General features: G+C 41.2%; 1 protein-coding gene across 1 annotated transcript in view; it reads left to right on the top strand.

Annotated features, from left to right (window-relative positions):
• The window catches only part of khdrbs3 (KH domain containing, RNA binding, signal transduction associated 3), a 100,011-nt gene that overhangs the window by 59,974 nt on the left and 13,592 nt on the right, over positions 1-26,445 (top strand). The window contains 1 exon segment of the mRNA XM_034232136.1: positions 17,133-17,215. Within this exon segment, the coding sequence (XP_034088027.1) occupies positions 17,133-17,215 (83 nt within the window).

The following is a 26,445-nucleotide window of genomic DNA, read 5'->3' as shown; positions in this document are numbered from 1 at the left end:
TACCGCTAAGTTATTCTCCGTGGGGACTTCCGGCAACAATCTTGATTCTGATTGGCCAGAAGAAAAAACATCAGCAAAGATATTTTATTGAGAAGATGATCACTACGTGACAGAAGTTTTCAAAACCGTTAATGGTCTCCGGTACCTCCAGTCCAACGCCGACTGCATGCACAGCGTTAGAAAATCGGCCCTTCAAAATAAAAGTTTGACTTTCCCCCCCCCAAAAAAAAGATTTGTTTTCTTCACTCACACATCGAAACGGGTCCAACTTTTGGGTCGCGACCCACCAGTTGAGAACCACTGGACTAAGACATGTTCAATGCACGTGAGTTGGTATTTTGTATGTTAAATCCTTTCAGATACAGTAATCTGTTCTGAGCACTGTGGGTCCTCAGTGACTGTTGTGTAATAACAGAGATAACTCTCTGCATGTCCAGCCTGCTGAGAGCTCAGAGTTGTTAATTGAACGCGTTCTCGATATCCTTGTAGCTTTTGTAATATAAATCTGGTTTAATGGTGAAAATATCTCATATGCAGTAATAAAGAAGATACATCCATTATTTGGTGTGGCAGGCAAGTCATGATAAGATTTTAACCTGTCCACAAAAATCATCTGTCAATTTAATTTCAGTCATTATTTTGGATGTTTTATAAATGCAGCTGCTTGGCATTAGGTACGTCATTGATGGCTGATGGATATTTGATGATACTCTGAGGGATGAACCCTGATGACTTTGGTGATCCGCTGCCTTTTCATGTATCGTCACCAGAAGGTCCAATGGTCACTTTGTGAGATACTTTGGGTTATGAGAAAAAAACGATTCATCCATTCCTAATAAATATGTTTCTTTGCTGACATGAAGAACTAAGATGTTGAACCAAGCACCCAGGAAGTGCTAGCAAAAATGTGTTTTACCTAAATCCACGACCCATTACGAACACTTTTAACCTGTTAGACCCCAAGCCTGTTTTTCAGGTCTCAGGCTCGAAAATGACATTCCCAGAACAAATGACCATATCTTCCCTTCTATAAGGGGAACATTAATAATCTTTTTTCTCAAAGTAATGATAAACCTGTGAGTTGAATGTAGAAAAGTCAGAATCAATATAGATGTTTTTTATTTTAAAGAAAATTCAGATTGAACATAGTAAACAACTGTAAATTATAGTGTCCGTCCAAATATTATTTTTTACTTATAGTGAAAACTACCCTTGAATGATGGGTTAGTAGACTAAAAGATTTAGTAATCCAAAGTACAACATATAATAAGTACCCTGTATCAAGATTGAAGCAAAACAAGTGACATTTGACCTTTTTAGAGAGGTTTAGCAAAAAAAGCTCCACCTCTGGGTGATTTGGATGGAAATGGGCGTTTTTGCCGTTTCTCTGGAACCCATTGGTCGATTCTGGTGATTGACATCTCTTTTTAACCGTTAGAGCCAATAGAACCGAAAGTGGATTTCCACATACACACCACACGTTAAAGCCCTTATTTAAATCATTAGGGTCTACAAGGTGTACAAGGCACTAAATGGCTCCAACACTTTATCCAGTTCTCTTTGTAAATCCATGTGTTGAAGGTTTTAAATGTATACCTCATGATAAGCATCAATGCTACATTGTTGTCATTGTTAGCATGTTGACATTAGCATTAAGTTCACAGAGCCTACAATGATATATAAACTATATCCTACATGTTCAAATGATTGGAATCGCATATATGGTCATTTATTTCTATGGCCACCTGTCAACAACAACATCCCCAGTTTGAACCCATTTCTCAGCCAAGGTTATTTTGTGTACAGTTAGCATTTATCACACATCCTGCATGACTCTGCAAAGCATAAGCAGGGAGAGGCTTCAGAGGCAGTGATTTTGAATGATTTTTCCCTGTGAAGATATTTCTGGAGGTCTAATTCAGTCATGACATGAATCCCCCTGATAACATTGACAGATGTGAGTACTTTATTTAAAACTCAGATGAAGAGATCGAAACCAAAGGCGGTAGAGTAACAGAAAGGAAAGCTGAGACATTTGTCAAGTGTAACACAACAGGGTGGCGATACTTCAACTTGATGCATGGGCCAACTTTCTGGCGTCCTCGATCTGATAACTTCAGCATTTCCACCCCTGCAGCAGAAAAAAGCTTCAGCGTGTTCAGCGTTCTGAGGTATGCTGGCAGGAAGAGCCAAATAAATGACACACAGCTTTGAGAGATCTTGAGACCAGACAGATGACCGAGGGTTACAGATTGTGTGCTTTCTTTGAAAACTATCGTAGGGTCTTATTTAGCTTTTATTTTGCTGTGGCACAGATGTGCAGAGGCGAGACTTTTTCATCTTTGAACAGATGGCATCGTACTAATGTCCTCTGAGAAGAACAAGGCTCTTCTTCTTCTCTTGATTTGCTTCATTTTTACTGCTTTGTAACACTGCTTGGGTTTCAGCACAGGCCAACGCAGCATGACATCCTCGTGGATTCATCTTCTTATTACAGACACATGCATTTCCAAACATTCGGTCTCTATGTTGTAAATGTATTATCTCTTCAATTTACACACGGCATCTATTGCACGTCTGTCCGTCCTGGGAGAGGGACCCCTCCTCTGTTGCTCTCCCTGAGGTTTCTCCCATGTTCCCTTTAAACTGTGGGTTTTCTCTGGAAGTTTTTCCTTGTGCGATGTGAGGGTCTAAGGACAGAGGATCTAAGGACAGAGGGTCTAAGGACAGAGGATCTAAGGACAGAGGGTCTAAGGACAGAGGGTCTAAGGACAGGGTGTCTAAGGACAGAGGGTCTAAGGACAGGGTGTCTAAGGACAGAGGGTGTCGTATTGTCATACCGATATTCTGTACAAACTGTGAAGTCCACTGAGACACATGTAACATTTGTGATATTGGGCTTTATAAATAAACATTGATTGATTGATAAACAGGTGTCGGCGAAGTTCAGTATGTTAGGACCAGAGGTGGGGAGTAGTGGAGTACAAATACTTTGTTACTGTCCATCCATCCATCTTCTCCCGCTTATCCGTGGTCGGGTCTCGGGGGTAGCAGTTCCAACAGAGAGCCCCAAACTTTCTTTTCTCAGCTCCCTTTTCGTCACAACGGTGCGTTACTTTGTTACTGTACTTAAGTACATTTTTCTGGTATCAGTACTTTACTCCACTACTTATTTTTCTGACGACTTTTTACTTTGACTTCTTACATGTTGAACACTAATACCTGTACTTTCTACTTCTTACATGTTGAACTCAAATACCTGTACTTTCTACTTCTTACATGTTGAACTCAAATACCTGTACTTTCTACTTCTCACATGTTGAACACAAATACCTGTACTTTCTACTTCTTACATGTTGAACTCAAATACCTGTACTTTCTACTTCTTACATGTTGAACTCAAATACCTGTACTTTCTACTTCTTACATGTTGAACACAAATACCTGTACTTCTACTTCTTACATGTTGAACTCAAATACCTGTACTTTCTACTTCTTACATGTTGAACACAAATACCTGTACTTTCTACTTCTTACACGTTGAACTCAAATACCTGTACTTTCTACTTCTCACATGTTGAACTCAAATACCTGTACTTTCTACTTCTCACATGTTGAACACAAATACCTGTACTTTCTACTTCTCACATGTTGAACACAAATACCTGTACTTTCTACTTCTTACATGTTGAACTCAAATACCTGTACTTTCTACTTCTCACATGTTGAACACAAATACCTGTACTTTCTACTTCTTACATGTTGAACTCAAATACCTGTACTTTCTACTTCTTACATGTTGAACACAAATACCTGTACTTTCTACTTCTTACATGTTGAACTCAAATACCTGTACTTTCTACTTCTTACATGTTGAACACAAATACCTGTACTTTCTACTTCTTACATGTTGAACTCAAATACCTGTACTTTCTAGTCTTCTTACATGTTGAACACAAATACCTGTACTTTCTAGTCTTCTCACATGTTGAACTCAAATACCTGTACTTTCTACTTCTTACATGTTGAACTCAAATACCTGTACTTTCTACTTCTCACATGTTGAACTCAAATACCTGTACTTTCTACTTCTTACATGTTGAACACAAATACCTGTACTTTCTACTTCTTACACGTTGAACTCAAATACCTGTACTTTCTACTTCTCACATGTTGAACTCAAATACCTGTACTTTCTACTTCTCTCATTTTCCAAACAGCTGGTTCCTTTAGTCTGAATGTGTGTTTGATGCGTGATCATTATTCTTTAGAGTCATTGCGTGCCTATTGATTTGAACACGATCCGTGTATCCATCATTTCCTGGTCTTCTCTAAAGAAGAGGGACCAATGGAAACGTTGTCATGTTGCCGTTGTTCAGCATGGAAACATTCATTAGCTAACAATGACATTATTGTTCTATTAATATAAAGGGAGGTCAGGTACTCTTTAAAACAGCTGCTAGTTATGGGTACTTTTTACTGAAGTACATTTCAAAGCCTCTTTACTTTGACTTGAGTAAAGAAGTTTAGTCAGTACTTCTACTTTCACCAGAGTATTTTTAAACATGAGTATATGTACTTCTACTTGAGTAAAGGATGCGTGTACTTTTGCCTTCTCTGGTTAGGACGGTGCGTTGTTGAACTCATTTGGATTCAGCGCAGGGTTCAGGGAACAAACAGAAGCCCTGCTCTGGGTGTCGGGGCATGCTATCTGTTACAGTGGTATTGTAGAGCGCAGTGGAGCTGTGATACTGCTGTTAACATGCAGAGCCCTCTGTTAGTCCTCAGTGGCTCAGAGGCCAGTCCTTATCTCTTAACAACACGCCTCTCAGCCATCCACTGGCATACAAATGAAAGACTCACTTAGGGGGCTGCTCTTTCGCCCCTCCCCCCTTTCACCCTCTCGCTGTCACACTAATCCTGTTTAGTGTTGGAAACACAGCGCCGTCCCAATATTGTCGTGCTATTGTGCTCTCTGAGATATTTTTGAGTAAATGGTATATCGATACAAACACATCAGCTATTATAATAGCTTCAATCACACTAGCATCACGGCCTGCTTTCCATTTTAAAGCTGTTTTTTTTCTCATGTCAGACACCAAAGAAAAGAGCTATTTTCAATGTGCCAGGGTAATTTATAAACCGAGCATGTTTCTCCTCTCAGCTCGCTTGTAACTCAATTATAGAGTAGCTGCTCCAATAAATGGCAATAACATGCCATTGTTAAAGTTTAATACGGTCCTTAATACTAGACAATGTTGTCCAATGTGAGTGGACAGCAGCTAGAGAGACTCTCCATCAAGACAAGAGGAGGCCCCAGTTAAGTCTAATGGAAAATGGCTTGTGCTGATAACTAATCAGGGTGTAGTACCTGCTCTGCTAACAGTGTGTTGGTCTACATCAGATACTGCTGTCCTGATTCTCCAAGTCCACAATCCTAATGTATTTTTGACTTTAGGGTATGATTCCCATTTGAATTGTTTTTCAGCACTGACTTCCATGCTAGACTATGGACTCTGTTTGGGAAAGAACAACAATAATCACTAGTTGTATGTCCTTTACATTTTTGATTCTGCTTTATTCACATTGGATTCTAGGTGTTAAACAATATATAAACAGTATTTATTTTTAATCTTTTGGAGTATACGAGACTAAGGCGTTGTGTGGTCTTGGAGTCTGTTTTTAGCAATTGTTTTGTTATGACTTTATACTTTTTTCAGAAACACCCAGTAGGTGGGATCCTGCTTTTCTGGCATGTAATGGAAATGACCTCAACATTTCGATACATTTTTCTGATCCAAAATCGAAATAGTGACCTTGCACTGTTTTTATATAGCACTGTATCCAGTCTCTACAACAGCTGATGAAATGTGCACATGCATGCTCCCCAGAGATTAAACCTTTTGCATTTTGACCCTGAGGCGCGCGACAGATTTCCTTTGAATTAATCTGGTTGATTGAAGGGATGAACATTTTTTTATTTGAATGCCCCTTCGGTGTTTCTCCTGGTAATATCATCATGATGTTGGCTAATATGTCACACTTTGTCACTGTGATGTGTAATGAGGCATAATTCCAGCCTCCAGCAGGCCTTTTGAACTTCACATGGTGGTAAAGCAGACACTTTTGCCATGTTTTTATGTTTAGTGGTTGTGACATTAATTTAATGATATCAGCCCTGTTCTGGGTTCCGGTTTATTTTACATTTTCAGCTAATAGTTGTTCATCTTACTGTAAACGTACGCATTAGCACCTCTGGAAGCAACTGAGGAATAGGGTTAAGGTTAGGGTTGTAACATTTTGATGACTCTTTGTCAAAGATAATAATCATATCACTGGAAATGTAGAACACAAAACAAACACTGCTAAAATGCAAGTGGCATGGTGCAAAAACATTATAGTAAACTCTCAAACAGCTGACTGTCACGATTCTCATGTAATGTCACGATCTGTCTGTGTTGTGTTTTGTCTCGTCTAGATCTGTCTTTGGTTTTCTGTCTGCGTTGTGTTTTGTCTTGTTTAGATCTGTCTGTGGTTCCCTGTCAGTTTCCCTGGTGTGTCTAATTTACCCGATTGTGTTCACCTGGTGTCCCTGTGTTTTCTCCTCCCTCCTCACCTGTCTCTTGTTTGTATGATTAGTCTTGTGTGTATTTAAGTTCTGGTTTTTCTGTCTGTCTTTGTCGGTTCGTCTTTTGTTGGTGACTGAGTTCACCGGTGAGTGTTCTGTTTGTCTGAGTTAAGTTCATTATCCTTGAAATAAAGGTTTATCAGAGTTATCTGCATTTGGGTCCTGCTTCCTTCACTCAGACCGTGACACTGACATTGCTACCGCACATATTCAGTTTGGGCATTAGGGTGAAATCAGCTGAATTTTATCTATGAATTGTTGATAAGTTTGCATTTCAAAGTGTTGAGAAAAACAATGCCACGCACAATGTCTTTGAAGCGGAAAAAGCTTTGTCTAAAAGGCACTTGCTGAAAAAGTTTGAGCATTGCTAGAAAACGTTATGCCATTTGAAATTGAAATGTCTCTGTTTTTGTCGGGGAAAAAACGGCTGTTTTTGTTTCTGGGGATCAATCTTTTTCAATCTATTTAAAAGTTGTCTCTATTATGCAGGACCTGTTGCAGGCTGGAATAAACAAGCATGGTTATGAATATTAAATAACAGGAATCTCGACAGGAGGACAAAAAGTAAAGGCATGTAGCTGTGATTGTGCATGCCGTCTCAGTTCAGTTGAGTAAAATACCTTTCTGTGAGCATAAAAACACAGTCAGCTGTCTCAGTTAGTTTTTGCAAACTAACCATATTTATTAAATAAAGAATGACTAAGTTTTCAATACGCATGATACAAGATAAATCTCATTAAATGGAAGCACCATCTTTCCTTTATTTAACGCCTATCCTTTTAAATATAATAGTTACACATCACTCCTGTGATTTGTCCACTAATATATGGCATACTGTACATACATGTGGTTTTTAAAGCTCATTTATGAAACATGACTCTTGAACAGATTATAGAAAGATGCATACATGGATTGTTCTTCATTATCTAGAAAGGAATCAACAGTCATTCAGCAGCCAGACATGAAGCTTCGACTTCAGCAAAATATAGAGTCTTATTGTATGTGAGAAACTGATTGCCTCTAGGGCAGAATATTTAACATTTAAAGACAGCAGTATCATGAAATGCCGGCAGTAATATACTGAAAAGGTGGGGCTAATCAAAAATAATGAGCAGCGTGGCAGTACTCAGACATATAAGCAGGGGTGCACATAACTGGTACGCAGGTACGCATGCGCGGCAACAATCTGAAATGCGTACCGTCACTTGTGTCACAAAGCACATTTGCGTACCGACGCACTTGTGACGCTTTTCCAGAAGGCGGCTAGATCACCGGACGACAGAGTCGGTCTCCGTGTGCACAGACAGGGCTGCTGTTAACGTCGGTCTGTACAACGGAACTGTGCCAAAACTACGCCAACCGGCTGCGGAGGGAGACTCCCCCCCCCCCCCCCCCTTCACTGGAGAACTGCGCTGAAACAGCTGATCACAACGTTCACACTCTGTGGTCACAAAGTACTCCACTAGCCGCCCCGTCGACTTTCCTGAAGTACTCCACTAGCCCCCCCCCCTGTCGACTTTCTGAAGTACTTCCACTAGCCCCCCCCCCCCGTCGACTTTCCTGAAGTACTCCACTAGCCCCCCCCCCGTCGACTTTCCTGAAGTACTCCACTAGCCCCCCCCCGTCGACTTTCCTGAAGTACTCCACTAGCACCCCCCCGTCGACTTTCCTGAAGTACTCCACTAGCCCCCCCCCGTCGACTTTCCTGAAGTACTTCCACTAGCACCCCCGCCAGTCGACTATCCTGAAGTACTCCACTAGCCCCCCCCCCCCGTCGACTTTCCTGAAGTACTCCACTAGCCCCCTCCCCCTTTCGACTACCCTGAAGTACTCCACTAAGCCCCCTCCCCTTTCGACTATCCTGAAGTACTCCACTAGCACCCCCCCCCCCCCCCCCGTCGACTTTCCTGAAGTACTCCACTAGCACCCCCCCGTCGACTTTCCTGAAGTACTCCACTAGCCCCCCCCCGTCGATTTTCCTGAAGTACTCCACTAGCCCCCTCCCCCTTTCGACTACCCTGAAGTACTCCACTAGCCCCCTCCCCTTTCGACTATCCTGAAGTACTCCACTAGCACCCCCCCCCCCCGTTGACGTTCGGGACATAGAGGGCTTCATCAAGTAACTTTGAGTGGAGCCAGAAGTTGGAGTACCAAACACTGACTCCAGGTACTCATCTGAGAAAGTTATGTGCACCCCTGGCCCTGACTATAAGACACTAATATCATGAACTTGTATCACTCTTTAATGCAAAGTTATTTAAGACTAATGGTATTAGCTTGAGACCCAGCATGCATTTCATTTCCTGCATAAGAAATTAATACAACATGTGATTTCTTTATACATACATTGTCATAATCCTGTGTTATGAAAGCAGTAGGAGACTAAATGTAGTTTCCCTCACCATGAGACACCTGTGGCCTTGATCATTGTTTGTATATTATCTTAAACGCATTATTCATCCAGTGATGCAAAGACTAACTTTTGTTTACAAGAAAACATAGACGACACATGACATACAAACTTCATTCTTGCGGCTTTCACACCAGCGCTTTTCCCTTTCTAGCTCCGAGCGGGAGCTTTTCTGGTTCAGCTCCGGTTTCCATTTTCTGCTCCCGCTCTGTTCACACCGCCCAGAGCCCGACTGGTGCTGCCGCTGCTGCGTCATGACGTCACCGTTTACATCGCTGATTTGCTCCCCAACGGCGCTCACAACAACAACAACGGGGAACTGCGTCGGGTCGATGATCGTGTTGCTTTTAATCACACGAAGCCAGATTAAATTAAATAACGACTTCTCCAACCTTATACTTTGCTCCAGAGTGCCGTGGTTCATTGTTTATTAATGTGTTTCTGCAGCATTTACCGACCGCTGCAGTGTTGGCTGCTCTTCCACGGGAGTTTATTCTCCCGTTAGCTCCCGGTTAACTCACACTGCTGCGGCCGCTCTAAAGTATTCACTGTCTGACTCACACAAGCAGCTGATACATATCCCCAGTTCCCCTGAATGTGTGTCAGTCTGAATTGACGCTGTTTGGCATCACAACGCTGTTATGAAAGTTTCTCTGGTATAACATGGGTGATGTTAGCATAGCAACCGAAGCTAAACTGACTACTTGCTATTGCTATCCTATTGTGGCATAAACCGTTTTCTACAGGCACATTTTACCGGCGTATTTTTATTATGATTCTACTTGTGATAGTCGGACACGACAACCTGTGCAGCCCATGTATTGATTCCATCAGTGCTTGAATTGGAATGAAAAAGGTGCCAGTACTCTAAAATCAGCAACTTTTTCAAGTCAATTTTATATATACAGCCCACAAACAAGAATTTGGCTACTATAATGCTGGTGGGTTTGTCTCTTTACTACTGTATATTTTAGAAAGGTTCACTGTACTTAACATTTTTTATGATAGGCAGCGGATATGGCTAAAGCTCAGTAAGGTCAATATTAACTGAAAATATAGCAATCAAAGTCTAGATCTTCTGCTGAAGACACATGAAGCAGAGACCTTTCAGGTGAGAGCCCCTCTGGTGGTGTTCAACATTAATGACAAGGAAACAAAGCTCTGGTCAGAAGCATTTTTTATAAAAAGCTTTAACAAAATTAAGTATTTCTGTACATTTTGAATGCAATCTAACTTTCCAACTCAGAAAACGAAAAAGTGCCAAAAGTCTTCTCACATGGCTGAGCTGCTTTGCAATATACTTCACCACTGAAGAATACAAATATGTATAAAGTAAACTATGATGCAATCTAACTTTCCAACTCAGAAAAATGATAAAGAGCATGAACAAAGAACATGTCAAAACAAATGCAAAATTTGCACAATCTAAAATGAGAAACTGTAACTGCAAGTAACAAAGTCTGAGCCATGGTAAAGAGTTACATTGAACACCAAGCTGATCAGATAACTCCCTGGTTGGTCTGAAGTCCTTCTATCTCCAGGATCTGTACAAATCGGCACATTATGCCAAAAGTCTTCTCACTGGGTGAGCTGCTTTGCAATATACTTCACATTGTTAGAAAAGGCTCCAGAAGGCCTTGGGGACATCAGTATCAGGGGCTGGAGCTGGACAGGCTCTTTCATCAGCACTTCTCCTTCCCTTTGCCAGCCAGGACCTCACATACTGTTCCGGATTGAACTGTCCTAGTGATGGTCCATTACATTTAATGAAAACCAGGCTGGACAGTCGGCTGACAGAGAGAGCATTCCTTTTTGCAGTAAGGATATCGTTCATGCAGCTGAATGCCCGCTCACACTCACTAGTGGAGACAGCGATGGTTCGGACTGCTTTCAGTAGAGGCTCCATGGCAGCAGGTGTACGGGATGCCCTGGTTTCCTTGTATTCGCGAAAGCCCTGAACAGTCTCTCTTCTGTCCACTTTCAGCACTTCGCACAAACGTAGCACCTCTACGTCCCCATACTGTACGTCTAACTCCTCTTCAGGCCAACTTCCAGGATGGATAACTTTCATGTCCTGGATTAGCTGATTGTCCCGGGCCTCCCGGCCATGTAATGGGATTTCTCTTGTGCTGACATGAGAGGAGGTTGTGGAAGTCATTCTGTGTCTCAGATTCTCTACCATACTGCGGAAAAACTGACCTGCATGAATCTGTACAAGCCTGCCATTCTCACGCAGGCAACACCCTTGAAGGACTTCTCAGCTAGAGCTCTATGAACTGTAGTCATGCGTGGGCCAGGCATGGTGACCATGGATTCAAAAAACTCGTATTTCTCGAGTTAAGAGCCTATCTGCTGTAGGCAGTGTCATCTCTCTTTTTTGGAGTTGCCGAGAGAGGTCGCTGAGCTCTGTGAGCGCATCGTACATCAGTCCCAGATTGCTGACAAACGTTGCAGATGTGAGCACATCATCCAGGCCCTTGTACTTTGTTCTGTCTCTGGAATCCCTGCTCGTGTCGTTTGCAGCATTTGTGAAGTGATCATGAAGCACTCGGTAGTTTTCCCAGACTGCTCTGACGCTCCTTTCACTTGAAGCCACCCAGCGGATGGACAAAACACGCCCTATCACCAGGAGACGCTGTCCGACTGCTTGCGCACACTGCGCTAACTGCCTCTGATTTTTGGGGGAGGCATGGAACAAGGAATAGAGTTTGTCAAAAAAGATCTGGAAATGATTGAGCCCTGAGACCTCCTTGACCACATCCCCAACTGCCAGCTCTAGACGATGATTGGAGCAGTGCCACACAAACAGGCTTGGGAATTTACTACACAACTGGGTAGCAACGCCTGTTCTCTTCCCTAGCATGACTGAAGCCCCATCACATGCAAAAGAAACGAAACACTGACCTAAAAAGTCCTCGTTAAAATCTCTTCCAAGACACTCCATTAACGCCTTTGTGATGTCATCAGCCGTTGTTCCATCCAACTCGATCAGCTCCCAAAAAAAACGTTTCGGGCTCAGCATCAGCTAATGCTGAGCGTAGACACACAACAAGCACCGTTTTACCACTAATAGTGGTAGATTCATCGACCAAAAAAAAAAAACCGAGTTTTCTTTGGTTTTCTGTAATGTCTTTTGCCATTTTTTTCTTCAGCTCATGAGCTATGTGGTCGATGATTTCGCCACAGGTTTTATTGGAGTGCAAAACCCTGCCCACGTTCAGCCCATTCAGTTTCTGTACATTCAAATCAATTGGCATGTCTGTGAATGGCCGGCTATGTTTGTCAATTGTATATGCCGTCCGAAAAACTCTGATAGTGGTGTCTAATTCAGATGTATGCATAGACTGCACTTGATGTTGAATAGTTTCACATGAAGCAGATGTAAGGATGTCAGCAGCTTTTACATGGGCTTGTGATTCTTTATGTTCTTTGATTTTTTTTTCTCAGGCTAGCTTGTTGTTTGCCCTTGTCAACACCGAAATGAGACACTGCACACTCACCCCATTCAGTTGACAGTTTCAGTCCTTGTCCAGTGTGTATTCCCAAAGATTTGACATCTCTGCATATCCGACATCCTAGCTTCTTATCTTTAAGAAGGAGCCATGCATTGGTCTTGCAAAAATATTGCACCTGGTCCGTTGTCCAGCAGTCAGGTGCATCGCTTTGCCCGGTGTTGGTGGTGGCAGTTGCGCCAGCAGCAGCTAACGTTAGAGGCTCTGGAGGAGGCGGCGGAGCTAGTGCTAATGCTAATGCACTAGAACTTGGAGCAGGAGGATCAACCAAAGAAAGCTCCCCATCAGACACAATTTCCAACACAGGCACAGCATTCTCTGTATTTGAAGTTTCTTCCGGCGACAACCGCTGTCTTTTTGCACTTTTTTATTAATCCACGCTAACATTTTAGAAATGCTAATTTGTGACGTGACTTGCTTTCCTTCTCTCGGGGGCGTGCCTGCTCTGTTCTATCACTCTACATAGCCACCCACTGGGTGGGAGTTGCACTGCATAAACACAACACACGTGCATCTAGGTATGTAAATTGTAAAGCATTAAAACATGGTTTTACTAACAGTTTTCAGTATGTTGTTACTTCGGCATTATTATTATTATTATTATTTTGAAACGTGTATTACTATTAAATCACGGTCAAATAGGTTAATTTTGACATAGTCGTTTCCACCACAGTATTTACATGGAGAAGATAAGCCCCGCCCCCTCTCCAGCACGTTCTGTTTGAATGACAGGAGTAAACAGCTGACAGCCGCTGTGAAACTCCAGCGGTTAGAGCGATGAGAATGTCCGTTCGGCACCTCATGACGCATCTACTGAGTACCGGGCGCCTGTATATATATATATATATATATGGATGTATAATAAGAACGGCGGGAGAGTGTTGAGTACTGGCACGGTGCATGAGTACCGGCACGGTGCATGAGTACCGGAGTACCGCCAGCATGCCGGTACTGAGCAAGAAGTGCCGGTACTCCATGGGTCAGAACCAGAAGTGCCGGTACTGCGTACCGGTGAGTACCGGCCCAATTCCAGCACTGGATTCCATCCGATAGCTGCTATAATACAAAACAACACGTCTGCCCCTCTCCACAATGATCAATAACTGAACGGATGGTCAAAGTAAGGTACAAATAAACAGAATCACACGAAGCCTGGTTAGTGTTGCCTGACTTTATAAAGTGTGTTTATAAGCACTACTGCTTGTAGGCAGGCATGACAGTCGACCCATGTTCAGGGGAGGAGGGTTTAGTTTCCTGCACGCCTCGACGTAAGAGAGACGCCACCTCTTAGCTCCGAAGCTCTTGCCTCTAGACCGACAATTTTTTGGAGCTGGAAGTGAACCGGCTTCCGGAGCTAAGAGCCGGCGCCGCTGCGGTGTGAACAGGAAAAAACGGCGCTTTTCAGGCTCCAGCTCCAAGCCGGAGCTGAAAAAGCGCTGGTGTGAAAGGGGCATCTGAGGAATAATGAGTTTGGGTGGAAATATTATCAATGAAAATCATACTTTTATATACTACAATACTATGTTTTTTAGCTCAAGGTCATTTATGTGTTTTCCTAAAGAGTCTTAAACGTTAAGTTAAGTGACTTTACTTTTGTTCCACTGCACTTGACCAGATTATAGAATGGAAACCAAGATTACATTACATGTCATTTGTTAGACGCTTTTATCCAAAGCGACTTACTTCAGTACTGTGGGCAATCCCCACAGGAGCACTTTGGGTGAAGTGTCTCACAACGACATGCTGACTGCAGTGGGACTCGAACTAGCTACCCCCTGATTCGAAGTCCAGCACTCTAGCCACTGAGCCACAGCCGCCCGTTGATCAGACAATATTAGGGATTGTGTAACCTGCAGAATGCAAATTATACTAAGACATTCAAAGAGCCTTTTTAAAGAAGATAGGAATTTCTCGTTTTAACAGCTGTTTTGGACTTCCTATCCAATCGCCATAGATTCGCCTCACTGACTTGGTATTACCTAAATCACTTCACACATTACCCATCAATACTAAATCTAAGGAGCAATTATAGTTCCATGACTCTTTGACAAGTGGACAGGATGAACTGGGAACAAGCTGCCAACCAACAACAGGCTGTCTAGTAACCCTAACCCTAACCCTAGTGAGTGTTTCGTTAGGACAAAAAATTGTTACGATGGAAGTTTAAAATCTAAAGATTAAACTGCCTGTTGAAAAGTTCCTTTAAAACCAACCCTTTGGACAAAACAATCTCTCCTTTTGCCATTTTTAAAAGGCGTTCAAGGAGTTTAATATCGTCAAAAGTAGAGTTGTTGACTACACTTCGGCCGTTTCTCAATGTCGAGTAAAGCTGCTCCAGAGCCACTATTTCAAGCATACTACGTCATCGAGTGCCGCCGAAGGACTGTTCCAATGTCCAGCATACTTGGAATTATACCGAGCCCGGCGTACTTCGTTTGGAGAAATGTCGAGGCTGCACATATGTAGACTCCACGGTCTTAAAATCCCCACAATGCTTTGCGCACGGACCAATTTCCCCAAATCTGTGGCGGAAAATGTAAGGCGGGGCTTCTTATATGAAGCACACCTAAACACTTGCTCGCCTGTTCCACTCTTCGTTTTCCTAATGCCAGGAAGTATTCTTGCCTCGTTTCTGAAGCAAGTGACTCGGAAGACATGTGCTACCAAGCAAGCGTACTCGACATTGAGAAACACCCTTAGTCTTTTTCATTAGCACAGGGACTTGTTGACTTTGGAAAAGCTCTTGTAAGAGAAGAATTACAAATACAAGGGGGGACTTAAATTCCCATCGAGCTACCTCTAGACAAATAAAAGAGAAAACAAAAAAACAATAGACCTCCCTCTCACACAACAAACAACAAATAAATACAAACAGCTCTTGAAAGCCACCCTACGGGATGACCACGGAGAGGTTTGAGCATATTAAAGTGATTCTTAAAATCTACCTGCCAGGTTTTTCCTTAAAGTGAAAGAAAATGTCTGCATCTGTTGCACTCAATAATTCCACAGAGAGGAAGTGTTTCTAGATCCGGGTCTCTTTGTTCGGAGTCAAATGTCGTCCCTTTGCTATGTTTCTGGAGGATTAATGATACAAGTTCCAATTCAGATGATGTCATTTGGGCAAATGCATGTTTCTAATCAGGAATTAGGGCCTTAATAATAACATGGATGTGGTGAGCATTTTCTTCTGGTGCTAAATCTTACTGACGTTCATTTCAAGGCTTGCAAATCGGGGGCAGATGGAATTAGCCAAGAAGTGTGTGGGGGATGAGAGATGTGTCGCTAGGGGTCGACGCCTTTTGTGGAACATAAGACCCATTTATCCCAAATTAGGACGGGTGCGGCACTGGTTTGCTTTGATGTTCCTCTTGGTGGAGTGCAGAAGGGAGGACGGGGCAGATTGCTGCAGCGCGTACAGATGTTCAAGGCTCATCCTTTGAGGTGGTGATGAAACGTCACCACAGCGAGAGTCTTCACATCCCACTGTCAGCCGGTTGACTCAGAGACAAGGGCAGGGCTGCACTTATACTTTAATAGTGCTGCATATGGGCTGATATTCCACTAGCGGCACGTCAAGTAGTCTGACCTATATCTGAGCTGGGCTTAAAAAGCTTCACATGGCAATTTATCATAAGCAGGAATTAGCCTGTTAGCATATAGATATTAGGAAATGTCCACTACGATACCATGGTTTGGTTAAAGACCTTAAAGAGACCCTATTATGCTTTTTCAGAATCAGAATCAGAATCAGAATCAGGTGTATTACCAGGTAGGTTCTCACGTACGAGGAATTTGACTTGATGTCATGGTGCATACATAAAAACAAAAAAGTAAAAAATAATACAGATAGCGAACTATATTAAGAACACTGTAATACAATATAGTTTCCCCTTCCTTTACTGTGTTTTATGGGTTTGTGTGCATGTAAATGGTCTGCAAAGGCTAAAATGCCTGTTTCTCTCCCACACTAACATAGTGACATCACTATTTAACATAGCGCTTCTATTGGCTAGCGCTCCAACACATTGTACGTGATAAACTAAGGGGCGGGGCATATCTAAGCAGTTGACCAATCACAACAGCTAACCAATCAGAGCACACTAGGCTCTGGTTTCAGACAGAGGGTGAAAAGAGGTGCTGCAGCTCAGGCAGTATGAGAAATATAAAGAGCTTTAAATTCAATGGAAACCAAAGTCATTACAATTTAAAGCGGCCTTGGGTCCCTTGAAAGGCACTATAAAAATGAAATCTATTATTATTATTATTAATTTGATCAACCAGATCAGCACACAGCAGCTTGGGTCCAAAAAATATTTATTACATTACATATTATACATTTTCACTTAGCTGACTTTATCCAAAGCGACGTACATTAGAGTCAAACAATTGTAAGTGCTGCTGCATTGGCTTCGAATTTCACAAACCTTTCTAAGTTCTACGTACAGAAAAGATAATTTCTCAACCTTCTCTTTACATTTCAACAGGTTTATAATGATTGACAGGTTTATCAACATCTCTGTAATTCTCCTCCATCTTTCAATATTTGAATCTCATCTAACAGCTTGTATTTTTGTCTCTGCAGGAATATGACGACGGCTACGGAACAGCTTACGATGACCAAGGATATGAATCGTACGACAACAACTACAGCACTCAAGGACAGAAGTAAGTGTTCCTATGTTCTTCCCACAGAACCCTTTCTATTAGGCTTTTGCCAACAACTTCAAATGTTGTTCATATGTCTGTAATTCACACGCAGTCCCATGGTTGGGTTGAACTAAAGGAGGCAGCTTCTCCAATGTAGAGAAGTGGAAAGTGTCGAGAACAGGCGTATACCATTTGCTAAATAATATAAATCTGTGATTTGCCTTTAAAACTCCACCTATCAACAATTTTACAAATCTAAAGTATGGAATTTATACATTACATTACTTGTTAGACGCTTTTATCCAAAGCGACTCACATACTCAATACTGTGGGCAATCCCCACAGGAGCAATTTGGGGTGAAGTGTCTCAGGGACACAACGACATGCTGACTGCAGTGGGGTTTGAACCTGTGCCCTCCTGACCCCAACACCAACGCACAACCCACTGCACCACACAGCTCCACATATATATGTAATGTGATATGAGTCCCTATAGTAAAATAAAAGACAATCGTCACCTGACTTTTACAGCATTTTTACTTCCCGTCTTGCAGTAGGCCTACGTTTGCATTAGTTTTGGATTCCTAGTGAACTGGCAACTGAGAAAACTGTGAGAAATACATTTCACACAAATCCAAACGGTGTTATCGTGTTGTCTCGGAGTTCATACCAGGGAAAAAACACGACTGAACTCCAAACAGATTGCGTAAGTGCACTGAATAAAAGCATTCGTTTTTATTTATGTCTCCCTGCATCTGTGGGCAGCTATTCCTCCGCTGCCTGACCATTTGGGTTGGAGTAAATGTCATATGTGGAGAAATTGAGTTTTTCGGTTCAGAACAGCTGGATTATGAGCCGTTAGGAGTCATTATCGCTCGTTTTCTGCCCTGTTTGAAACTCAAAAGAACACTTTGTGTTAATGAAGTATTTTGTGAAGTGTGAAATGTTTTGAGTGACCTTTAAGATGTCTTTTAAGAATAAATGTTCTACCACGTCTTAAAGTAACAGGCAGATTGTATTCATAGCAGGATCTCTAATCCACATTTTTAAGGTTTGTTTTATGACACAGCTTTAATTAAATCTCAGCAGACTCTTTGACGTATTCCTTTAAGTGTAGCTCATTACGCTAAACATTTAATCTTTTGTTTTAATCACCAATTTGCCTGATGTGTCTCTGATATCATTGCAAAATGAAGAGTCTTAGCGGGACGTCGCTCCGTTTAACAGAGGGTCCCGCAAAGCTAAATGCAGAATATTGATTTTCTTGTTTCCAGCGAGCTATCACACTCTGAGCCACGCAAGGTCGAAGGCTTTCTGTTCGGCGTGTTGGTGTCCCGCTGTGCTTCATCGGGACACACATTAATGTATGCCTGTCTGTGCCACGTCAAAGAAAAGAGTGATTGCCGCCGCATTTAGTCTGTCAAAAATTGGATTGTATTGGCAGCAGCTGGAAAAGATGAAAATAGACGGTGTAGAAAGAAAAAGATGATGCTGTCTTTTTGCCTTACTGAGCAGGGGGGTCGATGTTTCTTTTGTGGAGGTGTCAGGATGTATGTCACCCAGGCTCCATCCATCTTTTGTGCTATTCTTCCACACACACTCCGAGGGATGTATCTTGAAGTGTTGCTGGTGACGCTCGCTGGGGGGGAAACGCTGCTATTGGCTTTTGAATTATGGGGTAAATAAATCTCTGTTGTGATACATAAATAAGTAAGACATATGTTTGTGTTGGCTGATTACATCCCTAGGGTTAGGGTTACGGCCCGTCCACACGGCGGCGTGCGTTGAAGCTTCAACGCTTCTGCCCATTCACTTTGAATGGGGTGACGTCACGTTTCGCCGAACTGCATTGTGGGAGCGAAGCGTAGATTTGCTCGCGTTGCTGGCGACGAAAGTTGAGCAATGTTCAACTTTTGAAGCCTCGGCGGAAGCGTCAGCATATCATCATATATAATATAATCATATGCCAGTACAAGCTCTAACCAATCAAAACGCGTGCTTGTGTGTCCGGGGCGGGAGATTCATGTGATTGGTTGTTGGTCGAGTTCCCCCCCCCCGCGGCAAGCGATAACGCACGCCGCCGTGTGGACAGGCCGTTAGGGATAGGGTTAGTCCATCAGAATTTGACTGTATGCCTTGCCCCATTCTTTAAGTAAAGCTGTGAGGTAACAAACAAAAAACACTTGCTGTCTGTTTTAGGGGCGAGAACATAAATGTTTTGCCTCTATTTTTGTACAAACAAAAGCTTGGTGATAAATGGAAAGTATTAATCGACATGAGATCGTACTCTTGTTGTTTCTTCTTCTTTACTTTACTCAGTCATGATACTAGTAAAGTATATATGAGAGCAGGTTGGTCGATGTTTTTTCTTTTTGTGAAGGTGTCAGGATGTGTCTCCCAGAATCCATCCATTGTTTGTGCTATCTCTTTTTACTGGATCACACACACTCCACACACACTCCGAGGGATGTATGTTGAAGTGTTGCTGGTGACGTTAGCTGGGGGGAACGCAGCTCTGCCTCAGGAATCTGCAGCTATTGGCTTTTGAATTATGGTGTAAAGAAATCTCTGTTGTGATTACAGCCTTTTTCCTGTAAGAAATATTTGTATGTTGGCTGATTAAATGACTAGGGGTAGGGTTAGTCCATCAGAATTTGACTGTATTATTTGCCCCATTAAAGTAAAGCTGTAATGTAACAAACAAAACACTATTTCTGTCTGTTTTAGGGGCGAGAACATAAATGTCCAAATATAAATAAATGTAAAATCTCTTTTTTCTGGATCACACACACTCCACACACACTCCGAGGGATGTATGTTGAAGTGTTGCTGGGGGGGAACGCAGCTCCGCATCAGGAAGCTGCAGCTATTTGTTTATAAGGAGCCTCGTGAATTATGGCGGGGGAGGGGTGGCGTCGGGGGAGGGGCGGCCCAGAAAGAAGAATGGAGTCCATCATGTAAAGGCTGCAGGCCGGGTCGACTAAAAGGGATTTTCATGTATTTTATCTGGTGGAAACAAAGCTACTAATAGGGCCCAGACAAAGAACCAGCGCCTCCAGAGACGGCTGGTTCACTTACTTCTACTCTTTTGTTCAAGATTTGGTTTAAAGTCACTTCAGGCCAATGTTGTGCATGTTGATGCAGTATTTCTGAGATGTGACCGTCCTTGGATTGATTGCATTTTGATATAACTTTGATCTCTGTATTTGAAAAGGATATCATACTCTCCTCCTATGCTTTCCTCACCAGACACAGCATCACCAGAAGAAGGACTTTATATTTGTGCTGAATTATTTGATTAATCATCAGAGAATTAGGATAATTAGATGTCATTGATTGAATTGTGAACGTGTGACTATAGATATAAGATTATGTGGATTGTTGTCATTATTTGGTGGTTGTGAGGAGGCTAAATGATATGGCCCTGCTATTGGAGTTTAACAGATTCACCAGAGAGAGGACTCCTATTTAGAAGTGGTGCAGTAATGAGTCCTATAACTCTGAGTATTTGATCAAGCAAGTCAACGTTTTTTTAAACTTGTTTGCGATTAGAAGCCTTAAATGAGGTCTGAGGTTAAAACAAGCTTAAAAGATGTATTCCCTGACATCAAATACGTTTAAATGATTTCTGCCAATGGCACTAAATAAATCACAAAGTGGTGTTAACCGAGATCATCCTGCTGAACAAAACGTGTTAAGTATTCATTATGCGTTACCAATAGAGATTATTTTCCGCAAAATCCAACTGGGAAATCTCTTTATTTTTGTTGAAATGTATATCTTACATACATTATATTGTACACTATTATTTAAATAAGACTTGTAATGCGACTCTGGCTCAAGGAGTAAATAGGCACCTACCGATCAGAGGGTTAGCAGTTCATGTGTCCTTGGGCAACAGACAGTACTTACTCTCAAATTGCTGCTATAGAAATGTATGCGGTATTAAAGGGTGTGTAAATCGCCTTGGAAAAAGCCTCAACTTAATAAGGTACAATTATTAATAATATTTATATTATAAAGACATTTGTTTAACCATGTATTACCTTGGCTTTAACTAGTGCACTTTAGCCACTGCATTTCATACTGCAACATAATACCATCCTTCCACTCTCCGATACACATTTACAATCCAATTTAGCTTTTTGATGGACATTCATTTCCTGAGAAAAAGTATAGCAGGTACCAGCTGCAGCAGGGCCTCAAGGAGAGAGAGTGTGTGTGTGTCTGTGTAGGTGTGTGCGTGTTAATGTGTGTGTGTGTGTGTGTGTCTAAGGATCCCAGTCACCAGTCTGAGCTCTGACTGCATGGCAGGATTTCGGTTGCCGGACGATAACAAGCAGAACAATTTACAGTCTCTCTGTCATGGTTTTACCGCGGTGCCTCACGCTGGAAACAGACCTGCCATTTGTGAAGACAAAGGGAAAGGAAGAGGGAGGTTTTCTCCTGCTCTTACAGAGTGTGTAGCGCTGCATCAGTAGATTTACTGATATTTAATCATCTTGGCATATATTTCCACAGCACATGAAATACATGTAGCTATAGGGGGTTATGACAGAAATCTTAATACCCCAGGTGGTTGGGGAGAAAAATGGGGGTTTGTTCTTACTATAAATTACAAATCTGATCTAACTTTCCTCACAAGACACCGGAGAAAGGGCTCTTTATTTGTTCGGATTCATTGGGATGGCAGAGAGTAATGATATGAAGGCACTTTCTTTCTACTGAGTGTACGCAATGCAGATTGTTGTATGTTTTTTTTTAAGACATACCAGTTTGTAGACTTGGAATCTTTTTTGCGACTTGTGTTGGCACATGGAATATAGAAGCATTTTGCAGATTCATATGGAAATATAATCTCACAATAGCATTTGTATTTATAAGCCTACATTATACATTATATACATGCTTTAATTATTGAACTAACTTGAGCGGAATACCTGAGGTTGAGCAGCCTTTACCTGAAAGACATGTTTGAGTGTTGGCTGATTACATCTCTAAGGTTAGTCCATCATCATTTGACTGTATTCCTTGCCTTTTCAGGAAAGTTGATGGATAAATATATTTAATAAATTGATATATCTGTCTGTATTAAGGCCAAGAACAACCGTGGTCTGTGTACATTTTTCTATAAACCAAATAGTATAAATTGAAAATGTTAAAATTAGATGAGACATCTTTGTATCATGCTTTAAACATCCTTCCTTACTCTTTACTTTACATGTACATATATTTTGCTAGCATTGTTCACTGCAATGACAGTGATAAAATGTTAATGATAAGCCAGGTTTTCCTCGGACAAAATATACTGCACATTACCATCCACACAGTAATCACTTACAAATGCAACAAGACAACCGGTGTCACGATACAGTCCCACAGAACGGCCAGAATGTAGTCATGTAGATGTCAATTCAATTTGAAAGGAAAAATAAGGCGCTCACATCCTCAAGACATGAGACTTAAGCTAAAGAGCTGAAAGTTTTGCGACATGTACATGTTTCGGGAGGGTGCAGGGCTGACGCCTCGGGACAACCTGGTGGAACGTTACCTCAGCGTGACAGCTCCTCGATCACAGCGTCCCTCTCAGTGTGGTTTCTACAAGACTCAGCATCATCTGTATTTAGAGAGGCAGCCGAGAGCTACAACTCAGGAGAGTGATCGGGAGCAGAGGTCGGAAAACTCTGAGCTTGTACTTTAGTAAAAGTAGAAGTACTCAGGTCTTGTACTTGAGTAAAAGTAGAAGTACTCAGGTGTTGTACTTGAGTAAAAGTAGAAGTACACAGATCTTGTACTTGAGTAAAAGTAGAAGTACTCAGGTCTTGTACTTGAGTAAAAGTAGAAGTACTCAGATCTTGTACTTGAGTAAAAGTAGAAGTACTCAGGTGTTGTACTTGAGTAAAAGTAGAAGTACAACAGATCTGTAATTGAGTAAAAGTTGAAGTTCTAGGTGTTGTACTTGAGTAAAAGTAGAAGTACACGGATCTTGTACTTGAGTTAAAGTAAAAGTACACAGATCTTGTACTTGAGTTAAAGTAGAAGTACTCAGATCTTGTACTTGAGTTAAAGTAGAAGTACTCAGATCTTGTACTTGAGTAAAAGTAGAAGTACTCAGATCTTGTACTTGAGTAAAAGTAGAAGTACTCAGATATTGTACTTTAGTAAAAGTAGAAGTAGTCAGATCTTGTATTTTAGTAAAGTGGAAGTAGCTCAGGTCTTGTACTTGAGTTAAAGTAGAAAGTACTCAGATATTGTACTTGAGTAAAAGTAGAAGTACTCAGATCTTGTACTTGAGTAAAAGTAGAAGTACTCAGATCTTGTACTTGAGTTAAAGTAGAAGTACACAGATCTTGTACTTGAGTAAAAAGTAGAAGTACTCAGATCTTGTACTTTAGTAAAAGTAGAAGTACTCAGATCAAGTTACAAGCCCTGAGTACTTCTACTTTAACTCAAGTACAAGACCTGAGTAATTCCACTTGGAATTACTCAGGTCTTGTACTGAGTTAAAGTAGAAGTACTCAGGGCTTGTACTTGAGTAAAAGTAGAACGTACTCAGTTGTTGTACTTGAGTAAAAGTAGAAGTACTCAGATCTTGTACTTTAGTAAAAGTGAGAAGTACTCAGGTCTGTACTTGAGTTAAAGTAGAAGTACTCAGGTGTTTACTTGAGTAAAAGTAGAAGTACTCAGGGCTTGTACTTGAGTAAAAGTAGAAGTACTTCAGATCTTGTACTTGAGTTAAAGTAGAAGTACTTCAGATCTTGTAATTGAGTTAAAGTAGCAGTACTCAGATCTTGTACTTGAGTAAAAGTAGAAGTACTCAGATCTTGTACTTTAGTAAAAGTAGAAGTACTCAGATATTGTACTTGAGTAAAAGTAGAAAGTACTCAGGTCTTGTACTTGAGTAAAAGTAGAAGTACTCAGGTGTTGTACTTGAGTAAAAGTAGAAGTACTCAGATCTAGAATCCACTTCAAGACACTGGTACTTGCTTACCGTGCTGCGAATGGATCTGGCCCTTCCTACATCCAGGACATGGTTAAACCGTACACCCCAGCGCGTGCACTACGCTCTGCATCAGCCAAACGACTCGTTGCGCCCTCGCTGCGAGGGGGACCCAAGTTCCCATCGGCAAAAAACACGTGGGTTTGCTGTCCTGGCTTCCAAGATGGTGGAATGAGGCTCCCCATTGACATCAGGACGGCAGATAGCTTGCACATCTTCCGGCGCAAACTGAAAACTCATCTCTTCGACTCCACTTCGAGCGATTAGAAACTATTAACGAAGCACTTTTATACTAATAAAGGACTGGCTTACCTAAAGCCAGTTGGAGTAGCACTTGGAAATGTTTGGCTCTATGAAACCTGATATACTTATATGATTCTGTTTTCTTCAAGGTTGTGTCTTCCTGGTCGAATGTACTTATTGTAAGTCGCTTTGGACAAAAGCGTCAGCTAAAGCAATGTAATGTAATGTAATGTAATCTTGTATCTGTACTTGAGTTTAAAGTAGAAGTACTCAGATCTTGTTACTTGAGTTAAAGTAGAAGTACTCAAATGTTGTTACTTGAGTAAAAGTAGAAGTACTCAGATCTTGTACTTTAGTAAAAGTGGGAAGTACTCAGGGATTGTACTGAGTTAAAGTAGAAGTTACTCAGGTTGTTGTACTTGAGTAAAAGTAGAAGTACTCAGATATGTACTTCAGTAAAAGTGGAAGTACTCAGGTCTTGTACTTGAGTTAAAGTAGAAGTACTCAGATATTGTACTTGAGTAAAAGTAGAAGTAATCAGATCCTTGTACTTGAGTTAAAAGTAGAAGTACTCAGATCTGTACTTGAGTTTAAAGTAGAAGTACTCAGAATCTTGTACTTGAGTTAAATAGTAGAAGTACTCAGATCTGTACTTGAGTAAAAGTAGAAGTACTCAGATCTGTACTTGAGTAAAAGTAAGAAGTACACAGATCTTGTACTTGAGTAAAAGTAGAAGTACTCAGATATTGTACTGAGTTAAAGAGAGAGTACTCAGATCTTGTACCTTGAGTAAAAGTAGAAGTACTCAGATCTTGTACTTGAGTAAAAGTAGAAAGTACACAGATCTTGTACTTGAGTAAAAGTAGAAGTACTCAGATCTTGTACTTGAGTTAAAGTAGAAGTACTCAGATCTTGTACTTGAGTAAAAGTAGAAGTACTCAGATCTTGTACTTGAGTAAAAAGTAGAAGTCACTCAGATCTGTACTTGAGTTAAAGTAGAAGTACTCAAATGTTTACTTGAGTAAAAGTAGAAGTACTCAGATCTTGACTTTAGTAAAGTGGAAGTACTCAGGTATTGTACTTGAGTTAAAGTAGAAGTACTCAGGTGTTGTACTTGAGTAAAGTAGAAGTACTCAGATATTGTACTTCAGTAAAAGTGGAAGTACTCAGGTCTTGTACTTGAGTTAAAGTAGAAGTACTCAGATATTGTACTTGAGTAAAAGTAGAAGTAATCAGATCTTGTACTTGAGTAAAAGTAGAAGTACTCAGATCTTGTACTTGAGTTAAAGTAGAAGTACTCAGATCTTGTACTTGAGTTAAAGTAGAAGTACTCAGATCTTGTACTTGAGTAAAAGTAGAAGTACTCAGATCTTGTACTTGAGTAAAAGTAGAAGTACACAGATCTTGTACTTGAGTAAAAGTAAAGTACTCAGATATTGTACTTGAGTTAAAGTAGAAGCACTCAGATCTTGTACTTGAGTGAAAGTAGAAGCACTCAGATCTTTTGTACTTGAGTAAAAGTAGAAGTACCAGATCTTGTACTTGAGTAAAAGTAGAAGTACTCAGATCTTGTACTTGAGTTAAAGTAGAAGTACTCAGATCTTGTACTTGATAAAAGTAGAAGTACTCAGATCTTGTACTTGAGTAAAAGTAGAAGTACTCAGATCTTGTACTAGAGTAAAAGTAAAGTACTCAGATCTTGTACTTGAGTAAAAGTGGAAGTACCAGAGTGTAGGAATACTCTGTTACAGTAAAAGTCCTCATTCAAAATGTTCCTCAAGTGAAAAGTAGAAAAGTATTCTCATCAAAATAGTTAAAGACAGTGAAGTAGTCGTTGTGCAGATTGGTCCCATTTCAGAATAATATATATGATATGTTTTATAATGATTGATCATGAAAGTGTTCTCAAAGCTGGTGAAGGTGCAGCTAGTTGAATGACTTTGTATACTGGCAGGGTAGCTGGGGATTTACTCCAGGTGGAACTAAAGTCTGATTCAACACTTGA

Source organism: Gymnodraco acuticeps, unplaced genomic scaffold (assembly GCF_902827175.1).
Source record: "Gymnodraco acuticeps unplaced genomic scaffold, fGymAcu1.1, whole genome shotgun sequence".
Taxonomy (NCBI): Eukaryota; Metazoa; Chordata; class Actinopteri; order Perciformes; family Bathydraconidae; genus Gymnodraco; species Gymnodraco acuticeps.
This window is presented reverse-complemented; position numbering and strand designations above follow the sequence as displayed.